This window comes from Limulus polyphemus, unplaced genomic scaffold, assembly GCF_000517525.1.
Source record: "Limulus polyphemus unplaced genomic scaffold, Limulus_polyphemus-2.1.2 Scaffold1625, whole genome shotgun sequence".
In the NCBI taxonomy this organism is placed as follows: Eukaryota; Metazoa; Arthropoda; class Merostomata; order Xiphosura; family Limulidae; genus Limulus; species Limulus polyphemus.
The window spans coordinates 75968-89919 of NW_013667235.1; the positions used below are offsets into that span (position 1 = coordinate 75968).

Genomic DNA, 13952 nt, shown 5'->3' on the forward strand with positions numbered 1-13952 from the left:
TACTGCATGTTCCTTCATGGTGAGTTATCTAGTGAAAGTAAATACTTATGGATCTAATACTGCATGTTGCTTCATGGTGGGTTATCTAGTGAAAGTAAATATTCAAAGATTAGGTTAGGAAAAACTTAGAACTTTAAGTATTTTCAAGAACAAAGTACTTAAACTGTGATGATTAACTAATAATCTGCTCCATCAGTATAATTTCTGTCTGTCTGCTGGATAAGTGAACTTCCTCTGTCTATAACTTTGCAAAACATATCATACTTATATATTTTTAAATCATACCTATATTGTGAATTAAACATTTATAGGTGATTGTAAAAGCTGCTTGTAGTTTCCAAGCCAGTAACTCATCTTATTACACAGACAAGCCATATTCCTTGTGTATTTACCAAAGAGATTTGGATACCACTAGCCTTGAGGCAACTCCCACATAATTTCAGCTGTTTTAATGTGAACTGCACTGGTACATGATGATGTCATCATGTGCCAAAAGCCCTTCATCAATACAAGGTATCTTGAGGGCTTTTACTCCACATATTCATGGCCATGGGCTGAAATTTCCTTTTTTTGGATGATTGATTTCTGTTAGCCCATTCTCTGTCAGTTTCTCTTCTCACACCTCCCTTTTTTACAGGAGGCTTCTTGGTTGGGAGGACTTATCATAATATTTAAATCCTTTCTCATGCCCACTCAATATTTGGTACTTTTGGGCATTTTTTTCATCTATTGTCTTGGCCATGTTCAACCCTGTCCTCTTCACCTGCAGACTATGGTGTCTCTGGTCACTATTTCTCATGTGGAGCACGGGAGACCCTTGCTACTTGACAGTTCCTAGCTGCTGGCATGGTAAACCACAGAGAATCCTCACTGGTTGGACATAGCACAATATGGTGAGAAATGGGATGGTGGTGACACTGTCAGTGTAGTGCAAGTCACCTTTTAAAACCATACTGTGTAACTAAAGTGACCTCTTCCTACAGCTGTCATCTATCCTACAGAGTCTGCTCAAAAGGAGTCGAGATAAGCACATCCTATACAAAACCAAAATACATAACTAATCTGCTTTCCTCCTGCAGCTGGAATCTGTTCTGTAGAATCTGTTCAGTAGAGGAGGTGAGCATATAAGGTATGGTGTGAAGATGCTCCAACCACATTACACATATTGGCTTAATGACAGCTTGTCTGAAAGTATTTGGATGGTAATTTTTGTATTCTGCTTGTCCCTGTGACACATGGGGGTCATTTGCTTCTCCCCCCCCCCCTTAACATTCTGGGTAAAGAGTATACCCTGGTTAAGACAGGATGTAGTCTCCCACGGTCGTGCCCCTATGGAGCCCCTGCCATCAGGTGTCACAATCTATGGGCTGGGATTTTCTGGAAGGAGTTCATTCAGGTACAATTTGCTCTGGCCCCTCTTCCAGTTTATCATGGGATATTAGCTTTTCTATATACAGAGGTGAGTTGTCATCTTGGAAGATAATATTTTCTTAATCTGAAAATGTGTTTCCTCGCACATTCCCACCAAACCTTTCCTCTTCCGATGCACAAGTTCAGTCTTGCCTTTTCAAGGAAAGAAGTTATAACAAGTTCAAGTGCATTGGAGGAATTTCTGAGCATGGAGGTTGTGTTGCCCTCCTTTTGGTGGATGGTTGTTGTCTCATGATGAAATCATCATGCACCAGTGCAGTTCACATTAAAAAAAAGAAATTAGATGGGAGTTGCCTCAAGGCTAGTGGCATGCATATCTCGTAGACCGATGCATGAAGAAGATAGCTTTTCTGTGTGTAGAGGTGAGTATCTATCAGAAATACAGTTTCAGATTAGGAAAAGGTTAAGTTTATTATTCTATTAAAATGTGTGTATTTTGCTAACGCAAGTAAGTTTATAATTGTTTTTTAACTTTCTTTTTTTTATAGTATGAATATGTCAGTTGCCAACTTCCACAGTATCATTGTGGAGTACTTAGTGAATCATGCTGATCAGTTTTTTCCTGGAGGTATGCGAAACAAACTTTTAATGTTTTCAACCCCCCCACAAGGTTATAAAGATTAACAAATATTTCAAAATATGTATGTACTATTACAAATCATTTATAATCATAATATTCATTTTGTTTTATGAAGAGTGTAGTGAACAAATTTTGTTAAAAAGTTGAATGAAAAGTTGAAGTTCTAGAGGTTATGCATATGCTATATACAAACTGTACAATGGACAAACATTTTTATTCTTAACTTCAATATCACCTTCCACTCAGATTTGTTAAGAGTCTAAGTCTATTTTATGTTGTCAATTTGCAGACATGTTTTGAAAACAGATACTTTTATAACAACAGACTTGTACATTTAACTAAAAACTTGCCACATTTTGTGTAGATACACGTAGAAGATTTAGAATTATAGTTAATATTCCTTCTCACATTAGACTGACCCCATGCATATTCAGTTAATTTTGGAACAACATTTACTTTCAATACTCTGAAAAGAAAAGTTTTTGGTTAACTGTATGTTCAACTGATGGAGAGAGAGAAAAGAAAATTATATTTTCAGATCAGCTGTTTATTTACTGAGAGCTCCCTATGTTATGACAAAAATTAATTGGCAGTTATAGTTAATACTTGGAAGGGCCTAACCAGTAGTACAATATTAATAATAAGCTGCTTGTTTGTTTTTCCTGAAATTATGTCTGTCTCATTAGAGAATTTTTACCCAGATATTGGTGCAGGTTCAAACTTTTTATAATAAATCCATAATCCTGGTGTTATGTATCATAAATATTTCTCATCTGAGTGTTTTATTTTCATGTCTTAAAAGTTGTTCAAGTAAGGAATTTAATTAGTTTTTTTCTAATTTTCAGAGACTCGCTTTTACGTATCAACTTCGAACCTGGACCGTTCAGATTGTTCAGGCAGTACTGGAGACTCTGAGCCAGAAGGAAGTTCTCCTGAGAGGTATGTTTCTGAATAAGCTAAAATAATTAAATTTAAAAGATAATATTACTCAACTTTGTTTACTTCAAAACAAAAAGCAGTATTTGTAGTTTATTTTACACACATTGTGATGATATAAATGATTAGAAGATGCTCTATTGCAATATTTGTAAGTTGAAGATATGATGTTTAATATAAATATTTTGAGATAATTAGGACTGATTTACTTAAATTTTTATAAAAATGTGAAAATTTTAATGCATTTATTTAATATGGTCCCTTGAAAGCATTGTTTTAGTCTTTCTAAGGAAATTGTCAGTAACCATTTGTTTTCTTAGTTATTGACAAGCTTAAGAGAATCCACTAATTGTCTAGAATCATCTTGTAGTTTAGTCTAAAAGACAAGAGCTTATAACAAATCCAACAATAACTGAGGAACTAGTGTATGAAACTTTTAAGCAAACATTTAGTGAAATCAAATCATCTAGATATACTTTTTTAGCTCATCCTTTGTCAGCATCATAATTGCAAAAATTATTTATGTGTTATAAGACATGGAATTTTTGACTTATTAAACATTAAGCCCCCCCCAGTGGCTCAGTGGTATGTCTGTGGACTTACAGCACTAACAAGTTTCAATACATGTGATGGGTACAGGTAGCCCATAGTGTAGTTTTGTATTTAACTACAAACAAATCTTTTTCTTAACTATGGTATGTTTCTTGTTTAGTTTCTAAAGTAAAAGTGATTATTAAGCTCAAGTTGTCATGTCTAGATATATGACACAAAATTTTTCTTGAATTTAAGTTGCTTATCAGAATTTCCGAAGAGAAGACAGTCTTTTAAAACATAAAATATTTATGCTCATAAAAACATGAAAACTTTTTCATTCAATTGCAATATTTCTTCTTGTTCTTTTATAAATATTCTTTGACCAAACAATATCTGAAGCACCTTTTCATCAAATTGCTCATTAATTTAATAGCTTGATTGTTTTTAACCTATTGTTTTCTACATAATATATTCATAATTTTCTAAGAATATAGTAATGCTTTGTTCATCATTAAGTATTTTTGCTTCAACTTCTATGAATCTTATTCACACACACACACACTTAAAATGGATTAGATCGTTTAATATCTAAACATCAAATACATATGCCTTTCTGCTTTGTTGAAGTGCACCAACTGTTTTACATTTTAGAATGCTTTTAGCTTTGTTATAGCTGAAGATTTTTTTGTTCTAAGACTTTCTTTGATCACTTTTTCCTTTTTTTATTGTGGCTATTTGTTATTGGCAATTTCTGTTTAGATCATAGGAGTAATGAATTTGGAACAGATTACACTTATTTTATCCAGTTTTATGTGAATTAAATGTTTTGACAACTTGCAGTAATTTTATTTTCCTCAATGATGCAGTGATTCTCCTATAACTTTAAGCTATGTAACAATATTTAGAGTGAAAATGTCTTATCATTGGCTGTCTTTGAGAAGTTTTATTGTTTTTTTTTTTCCCTTAAACTAAATGTCTCATTCAGGAGGATGTTCTTTTATTTTCAATGACTGTTTTAGTGTAATTTTATCACAGGTAACTTGTATTTGTTCAGTTTAATCTGACAAATTTCTATTTTTCAAACTCTTCTTTCCTATCTTAAAGATCCTGTGATGTTGGTTTGTGGTAATTTGGTGAAACTGCAGCATGTTAATATTAAATTGAGTACTTGAAGATTTTTTTTGTGCTACGTGATTCATTGAATATTGCTGAATTTCTTACACATGCAAGGGCTCAAGTTCTACAGCCACCGGGCCTAGTTTGATGGATAGTAAAGGCTTTTGGGTAATGGTAACTCAAATTTAGACCATCAGAAAATACTGAAAACTACCATTAAATATTACATGTAATTGAAAATGTTTTGTTCTGTTATTCATTAATACATTTACATATAATTAAGTTACATATTAGGAGAATAAGGAACAAAAATTCAAATTGCGTCAGTCACAATATATTATTTTCTAATTTAATTTCAATTTTGAATTGATACATTCCTTTTGTTAATATCTAATATGTATGTTTTCTCACAGTTTAACTTCAAGTCCTGTTTGTAACAGTCCAAAGCCTATACATCGTCCAGGCAAAAAGCAAGCACCTCCAGCCCCTGGTGGTCAGCCAAAAGACAAGCCTAGAATATCAGAGAAGTCACTTTCACAAAGCTTTCCTTTTGATGCCTGTGAGGAAACATCCTCTGTTTATTTTGGGGTATCTGATTCAACTGAGAAACATTCTAAGTATGATAAAATTGACAAGCAGTCATCAGCTTTCTCCCAAAATGTGATCGGAACTTCAGAAAAACCAGATCGACTCACCATCTTGCAATCCCATGAAAATCTAACAGGTATTTCTATGGAAAAATGTCCTGTGGTAAAACCCGAAAAACCTGAGCGACCAGAAAAATCAAACAAATATTTATATTCTACTAATTCTTTAGATCGTAAAAATATGACAAAAAGGGGAGAAAAGCCACCCACAGCTCCTCGTTTCTCAAAATTAAGTAGTCACATTGAGAAACCAAATGTTCCTCCTCCTGGTATTCCTGTGAGAAACCATGCAAGTTCAGTTGAAAGACCATCTGTTCCACCTCCACAAGTACCTAGCAAATCTGATGTATTGTTGAAGTCAATTGGATCATCCGAAACTGTAAAAGAGGTTGTTTTACCAGGAAGTATTATGAGAAACACAGAATCTTCCAGTTTTAAGTTATCTGTTCCAGATATTGAAACAAATAACTTGTGTGTATTAGAACCTATGGTTTTATCAGGTGATGATTCAGGTGGTGGTGGGGAAGGCACAGAAGAATCAAATGAAATTCCTCGGATGCAAACCAGTAATGGTGAATCAGAATTTATTTGTAAAGAAAGTTCAGGAAATGGCAGAAAAAACCCACAAACTTTCTCACCCTTTGAGCCGGAATGTTCAGTTAAACAGGATAAATGGAACTTTCTAACTTTTCAGACTATTGAAAAACCACCCGAAAGGCCTCCTCGCACCATTCCACTTCCTGTTGAAACTGGCCACAAGGATAATGATTTAGCTGATGAGTCTTCCAGTGAAAGTTTTGAAGAAGTCAAACCTTGTGTACATCTGACTCGGAAAGATCAACCTCCAGAACGTCCTCCTAGAACCATTGCCCCTCTCAGTATTCACTTAGATCCAGAATTATCTGTTAAACAACCCAGTGACAAAGAGTATTGTACAGTAATCCCGGTTGGAGGATTGGGCACAACTACTGAACCATTTTATTTGAACACCATAAATAGCCAACCAACTCGTCCCCAACCACCACCTATTAGACCAAGAGCTAGTGGTGTTACTGAAGATAACCATCTGTAAGATAAGTTTTTTAGTATTAAATTGTTACCAAAGTTATTGAGCTACTAGAATGTTACAGCTTCTAAACAAAATATATATATTTTTTTTCTCAGTTATTTTAATATAACACAATTTCTCTTGGTGCCTTACAAATATATATCCAATATTCTAGTCTTTTTTTAGAAAAAAAAGAATATTTAAACAAAGTTATTATTTGATCCAAAGTTTGATAGAAAATAATTGTTTTACATTGATGTTAGTAAATGTATTTAATTCAATTAGTCAAAGATATGACCGTACACACAAAACATGGAATTTGTTCATCTTGTTCTGAGATCAAAATAAAACATGTCATTTACGTGATACATTAATACAATATATAAAACCACAGTCAGCAATCTGTAAATTACTGATTAAGCATGGAAAATTCAGATGATACTTAGATAATTTTATGAATACATTTCTCTGTAAAAGTGCCAGTGAAAACATTTTCATGCCATCAATAACAGTGAAGTAAAAAGAAATATCATATTAATAATTTAAGTGTGGAAAACAGAAACAATGTATACCTCATCATTTGATATTGTAATGTGAAAAAACGAATGCAACATGCATGAAACATCAGGTGATTTGATAAGCTATAAAACCATTTCAGTATCAAATAAAAGTGTAACTGATAGGTTTGTTTCAACAGCATCTTAAATGTACTGTAAATCAGTAACTATAGTTCACTTATTATTTCTTATGTTATTTATCATGAAACTTTGCTGTTTTCCAAACTTAAGTAAACATTTTCTTCACACTATTCAAATTCAATGTGTATGTTATGGAAGTTAAAATCATTATTTTGTATATGTGTGTGTGTTCCATTGTTCAGGCCATCTGTTGTATGTCTTAAATAAATTATTAATGGCTGTACGTAACTGATAAAGTAAGTTGATCAGCTTGTTTTAAGTGTACTTTGTTTTCAGTACTAACAAAAACTTGCAAACTCTTGTGTGTTAATATCAGAGAAAGAAAAAGACCCTGTAGCTATGTCGACAAGCTCAACTGCACGTTAACTGTGAGCCTCATGCTCAAAAGTTTCATATAATAGTCTAATTCCTATTAAAGTTAAAAATCTTTTAATGAGGGAACCAAGCTAACCAATTTTCATATTTAACTGACAACTTACATATTTCTATAATTTCTTTTCAGGCACATTGTGCTACTATGTTTAAGAGTAAAAAACACAAAAACTGAAATTTTTTTGGCACAATGAAATGTAACATCTTTATTATCAGTTACAGGTCACACTAGCCATGATGATGGTAATAGTTACAGAAACTAGTCGGTTGTAACTAATAATAATATATTTTACCTTCTATTGTGCTAAAAGAATGTTGTTGTTTTTTACTCTAAATTAAATATTTCTACCCAGAGAAATCAAAATTGTGATATCAAATGCTGTGGTATTATTTCACAAAGATGTTTTACTTTAATGATAATTGTGGTTGTCAAAAAGAATGCTTTTATTTTTGTATTTGTTAAATAGGAAATTACAAAACTGTTGTTTTTTTGTAGCTGTGGTCTAGCAAGCTGACTTAAGTGGCTTTTCTCTAATAGATTGTTTTATCAATAGAATAATGGAGTTCTGTAATTTTTTTGTTTTTAGTTAATCAAATTTGATTATCTGTTTTATGAAGTTTTGAATAGAAATTCCTCAGTATTACCTCCCACCTCCCAAAAATGACGACAGCATTATAAATTGGTAACATGAAACAAAAACTTTAGATTTGATGATGTGTCTGATTGTCTGAAGAATTAACAATGTGTATCTTCTTTTTTTTTTAAAGAGAATGAATACTTTGTAATTCATATAGTGATATTTGAATTTTTAGACACACTTTTATATATAAACCAAGAGTACTAGCATGCCCTGTAACATTATTATAAACTTAGCCATTTCTCATTGGCTCTAGGTGCACATCAATTCTTAATGAGGGTGCAACATGTTGTACCATTTTGTTAATTGATATAAGTGAAATAGCAATGGTTGTGTTCACACTTAAATGTAGGACTTCGAATATTTATCTAAACTTTTGCAGTATTAGATTGAAGGAATCTCATGGGAATAAATATTCTGAGTAAGCTCAGTGGCCAGTTTTGAATCTTGTTTTTTTATGACCTGATTTGAATGTAAAATGGTTAAAAGTTGCCATATTTTTGAATAGTATTTCTCTTAAAAATTTATAAATATTATATGTTTATTATAATAAATGTAAAAACTAATTTTCCCTGAAATAGAAATTATGGGTTTTTCTTTACGTTATTCTTGTATCCCATGTGAAAATATTGAACAGATTTAAGTTATTTCTTCTAGTACTACACTAGTCTTTAGTTTTAAAAAATCTCTTGTATAAATGCTTTGTAGTCTATACACTTGTGTGTGTAGACAAGATAATTCTGAGATTTTTACAATCTTTTGATGTAAAAATTTTAATTGTTTTTTACTTGATTTTTTTTCTCAGTTATTGGACATGATATTTAAACTTTTCATAAGTCTTATTGGAAAAGTCACAAGGGAACTTATCCCATTTATTTCTATGTTAAATGCTATATGTATGCTCATTCTTAGAATCTCCAACATCAGTAGAATTAAGAATACTAGCAGAAATGCTGCCCTATAGGTGGCTGTTTGTATTAGTAATTACTAATCATAGTATTCATACTTAATTCTAAAAAGTTGTTAGAAGTGAACGTTTTCATCTTCACATATTGCAACATTTTTCTTAGCCTGTCTTCTTTTTTGCTTGAGAGATTCTTGGGCTTGTTGTTCCTTTTGCCATCTTGCTCATTCTCTTCATTCATTATCATCTTTATACTTTTTGGCCTTCCCATTTTGGATGGCTTTCTTTGTATCCTCTTCTTGTAAGTTCAAAACATACCCAAAGAATACAGGAAAGTCTGTAAACAATCATCATTTCATCTCTGCATCAATATGTTGATATTTAAAGAATTTTCTGTACTTTTGGTGACATACATAGATACTGATGCTAATGCTATGTCCACTATAGTCAGATTTGAACTGTAATGTTTTTGTTTAAATTTTCTGTAGCTGCTTATATTTTTTTATCAAACAGATCTTATTCACATTGCATAAATTTAAGAGTTAGCTTAAAAGTAAAACCAAACTATTGGAACTAATGAGTAATCAAGAATAATAAAATATATATGAAGAATTTTTTAGAATGTTAATAATTACAGTATAAATTCTCTTGGTTTTATATCATGCTTCTTTTAGCATCATATTTCTTAATATTTTAAAACAATCCTTTAATTTGTTTATTTTTTAATATATATGTCATTATATTTCTTCATGCTTTAAAAGATCATGGTTAGTTTTGGTTTTGTACTGGCACATTTCATAACAAGGATTATTAGTTGTCACGATGTCTTATTGTTTGTCATAATAATGTAGTATTAAAGACTGAAAAAATTATAGGATAAGAATATTGGGTTCAATGTGTAATTATTCTGTACTGTAAGAGGCATACCTGACTAAAGATATTTTATAATGTTTATGGAAGGGTCAAATAAGTAGTTCAATTACACTGCACTATTAATGTTAGTCTGTAACTGTCATTATTTATATAAAGCATGCTTAGACACTTCAAAGGAAATTACTCGACTCTTTCTACGTTTCATTTATTTGTTATTTTGAACCACTTGGTTCTGAAACATGCACATGCCCACGCAAAGAGAACAGGAACTTAGTTATCAGTTCTATAAAAGTTTCTCCCTGGTAAGTGCATAGTATTATCTTTCATATTTTAAATGACTGATGTATTCGTACCTTATGACTCGTAATGGGGGAGTGATCAAGTTAGTTATGTTTTATGGCTGATGCAATCGTAACTTGTGTATTGCTCAACTTAACTGCACCAACTGCTGCGCTGGAGAAACTAACATCACAGACATTTTTATTATTAAGTACAAAAGTCTTTAATGATTAACACTTAAATTACCAGTTCTTCTTTTAATATTGTTTCTTAAGTCATTCTTGGGCCAAAAGATTTATTTCCAAAATTATAACATCTAATATTCAACCACACACTTAGTTTAAAAAAATTGATAAACCCTTACATATGTTGAGACTGTCAAACGTTTTAAAACTATAAGAATGAATGTAAGGTATCATTTGATTAAGTTGCATCTCATAATATAATAAAATTCTGGCTGTAGGTTACTGATGGTTTGCTTACATTTTATATGATCACTTATGGATCTTACTTGATCTAGAAGTACTTGGTTTGTCAGTTTACTGAAATAATAATTTAACAGTTGGATGTTTTAGGTCTTTTGCATTTATTTAGGGTCAGTCTTCCTTGCTCTTACCAAGTGTTGTTCTGAAGTTCCGTATATTTATGATGTGGACTATATATACTTCAAAATAATATGTTTAATTTAGAAATTCTCATTAAACATTTGTTAATCAGTGTTTTGAATATGTATGCTCAGTTAGAATATGTTCATTTTGGAAGATTAAATTTCAATTACATACTAGCTCAACAGATTATTCAACATAAATGTATTAAGAACTTTGTTGAATCTTATTTTGCAATATTTGAAAATCTCTTTTTTTTTTTTTGGTTCAAATCTCCTGTTAGTTATTTAGTGATTAAATATAAAATTGTTTACCTATGTTTGTTTTGGAGTTCACTGAAATTATAAGTTAAGTTCTTTATCAGTTTAATTTAATAGCACATAATTCAGATTTATCTGTGTAAATTGTTATTTTAACATATTGTTAATAATTATGTGAAAGTTGTAATATTTAAGGAGGGCATGTTTCTCAAAAAATAAAAAATCTATACACTGATTTTATTAAGATAAAATTAACATTATGCAGCTTATGGATGTTAATAGTTTAATTATTATGATTTCACTTGGTTGTAAATGATTAAAAGCCTCTAAAAAATAGTAAAAACATTGTGTTAGAATATTTTTAATACCAAAAAAATCTTGGTTATGTAATGCTTAAGTCATTAAAATCCTACGTATGGGACTTCATGAATTTACAAATGAGATGAGGTCATGATGGGGGGATTTGAGGTTACTTTTTATAAGATTTTCCCATTTTTGAAAGATTTAAGTAGATGTGCAAAGAGCAATAAAAATGTATTTATATTAAAAGGCAGTTTTAATCTTATTGATATGAAATACATACATATTTTTTACTATTCCTGTTTACATTTAAACTGCTGGTGTTCTTTTGCTGTTATAGTGTCTTGTGAGCACAATAAGAAACTGTTTAATGACCATTGTTTACTAAAACATTTATATAACTTTGTGCAATATTAAAAGTGTAAACGTAGGACAGTTATTATTATTTAGTGGATAAAAAATTATATTTTGTAGAACAAGTACATGTAAGAACAGTAGTAATATATTTTTGTTGTCCAATGTGATAATTTTTCTGTTAAAAAAATTTAAAAATTCATTTGTATTAGGTATCAAAATTAGAACTGAACAGAAACGTAGTAAGTACTTGTTTTTTTGTGATTTAAGTAAAAATATTTTGATATGTTATGGAAGTATACATAATTTGTTTCAGCAAATGCACATGTTGCTGAGTGATGTTAGTGAAAAAGAAGTAATACATTTAACCAGTATTTCTCCTATTCTTCAGTACTTTTGTATCATGTATTTTTTAGACAAGATCAACTGTAGAACTGAGTGAGAAGTTTTTGAGAAAAACATTCTTTAAAGACTATTTACTATTTTACTTGTAATATTCACTTTAACAATAAAGCTTGTCAAGCAAACCTTGAAGAGAAGTTTCATGGTTAAAGAGTCACTTACTTAGTTGTAACACTGTTTTTGTAATAACAAAGAAATGTTGTGTTTTTTGTACCAGCAAATGAATTGCAAGAATTTTAGCTTTCTTTAAAAAAAGGTTGACAGAAAGCAGTTTAAATATTAAAAAAAAATTAATTTTAACAATTACACATTTTTTATTGCTAATTATGTACTATATACTAGTACATGCACAAAGTAAATGAAAATTGTAATGTTTGAACTTAAATCTGTAAAACCAAGTTTTTGAATGGACTGATCTTATATATATCATTTATGAGTTTTCAATACTGTTAAAGTGTGAAAGAAAAGAATACTTGTTTTTAACTGTTATGATCTTAAGGAACTAGCAGAAGGAGCTAATAATTTCTTTTGTTTTATTATGCATCACACTTGTAAATATGTTTTAACTCTTAATGATTGTGAGTGTAGCCTGCTAGAAGTTGTTTTTGTCAATAGCCTCATACATATCGCTCCTTTTTCACCCAGCATGTATGCTTTGGTTAATTATATTATTCAAGTTTGCACATTAGAAAATCAGTTGATGGAGTACCTTATTGGTCCCTACATTTCAAGGCTTGTGTTGGTTATGTGAATGACAAGTTCAACACGTGTAAAGATGGTTGAGTATATTATATTAAAATAATTTCAAATCTGCAAATCAACAAAGTGACACGCCAATCTCACCCAGAAAGTTGTAGTGGAACAGCACGTATCAGAACTATTTTCGACATTGTCTAATGTTTTGTATATAGTGTTATGCCACCAAAAATTGATCACTTTTAGGAGGGATTTGTATCAGTCTATTCCAATGTGAAAAGATGATAAAGTTCTGTTAAGATGGGGATTTAGAATTTTCAAAAAGTGGATATTCCTTGTACTTGATGGTATTGCAAAACAAAGGACTATGGATCAACTTGGAAAAGCAAGACCATCCAGAAAGAAACTTTCAATAAATCATACCCCAGCAGTAGTAAGTAAAGTGTAGTGTCTTGGTAAGAAGCCACGAACACAAAGTTTAGTGGCAAAAGCTATCCACATTCCCCAGGCAACAGTACACAACATAATCAAGAAGGATCTGCATTTGGGGGAATCATGTACACAAGTTGCTTCCATAACATGTCTATCCAATTTTACCATACCTCAAACAGCTGAAGAATGAAATGAGTATTCATAGTAAAGTCACAGGATACAGCACCTGTGGATTTCTGTGCAATCTGACTGTAGAAACAGGTATTAGGAAACCACTGTCCTGCACACTAGATGGATTATGGAAAGTAAGCAGTGAGGTCCTTTGGATATAACCTTATGACAAATCTATTTGCAATGGAAACTACTCTGCAGGGCTATTGTTAAGATGCAGCTGATAGAGCATGACTGGACATGGACTAAGCAAATCTCCAAAAATCTTTGTGCTATACTCAATCTCAGTTTATGAATGAAGTCCATATTGATTTTAACTGTATAACAATTAACTTCTATTTTTTTTTTCAAAGTCATACAAACATGAGTCATACATGAGGTAGGATTATCTTGAAATATAATGTTTCTAAATTAAAAATATCTAAAATGAGAAGTAATTATCACAGCCACTGTCATCTGCCTTACAGCATTTACAGACAGCCTGTATCTAGCAAGATATTTCAAGTAATTGTAAACCTCCACTTTGGAATATCTTCCTTATTCCACATGTAGCTTAACTTTATGATTATTTTAAGCAAATACTAAAGTAAATCTTTTTCTTGTACCAAATTTTTATTATTTACAAATTAGAAACAATTAAAAAAGTTGTTTTTTTGTTCATTTCATAATAATAGTA

The 13952-nt window shown here is 31.1% G+C and overlaps 1 protein-coding gene across 1 annotated transcript in view; it reads left to right on the top strand.

The window, feature by feature from the left end:
* Nucleotides 1-12114, top strand: part of LOC106464355 (rho GTPase-activating protein 44-like) — an 86084-nt gene extending 73970 nt beyond the window's left edge. Inside the window, exons 14-16 of the mRNA XM_013924490.2 lie at nt 1920-1999; nt 2857-2950; nt 5011-12114. Of these exons, the coding sequence (XP_013779944.1) occupies nt 1920-1999; nt 2857-2950; nt 5011-6316 (1480 nt within the window). The 3' untranslated portion in view covers nt 6317-12114. The remainder of the gene's footprint in view (nt 1-1919; nt 2000-2856; nt 2951-5010) is intronic.
* The last annotated feature ends 1838 nt before the right edge of the window (nt 12115-13952 follow it).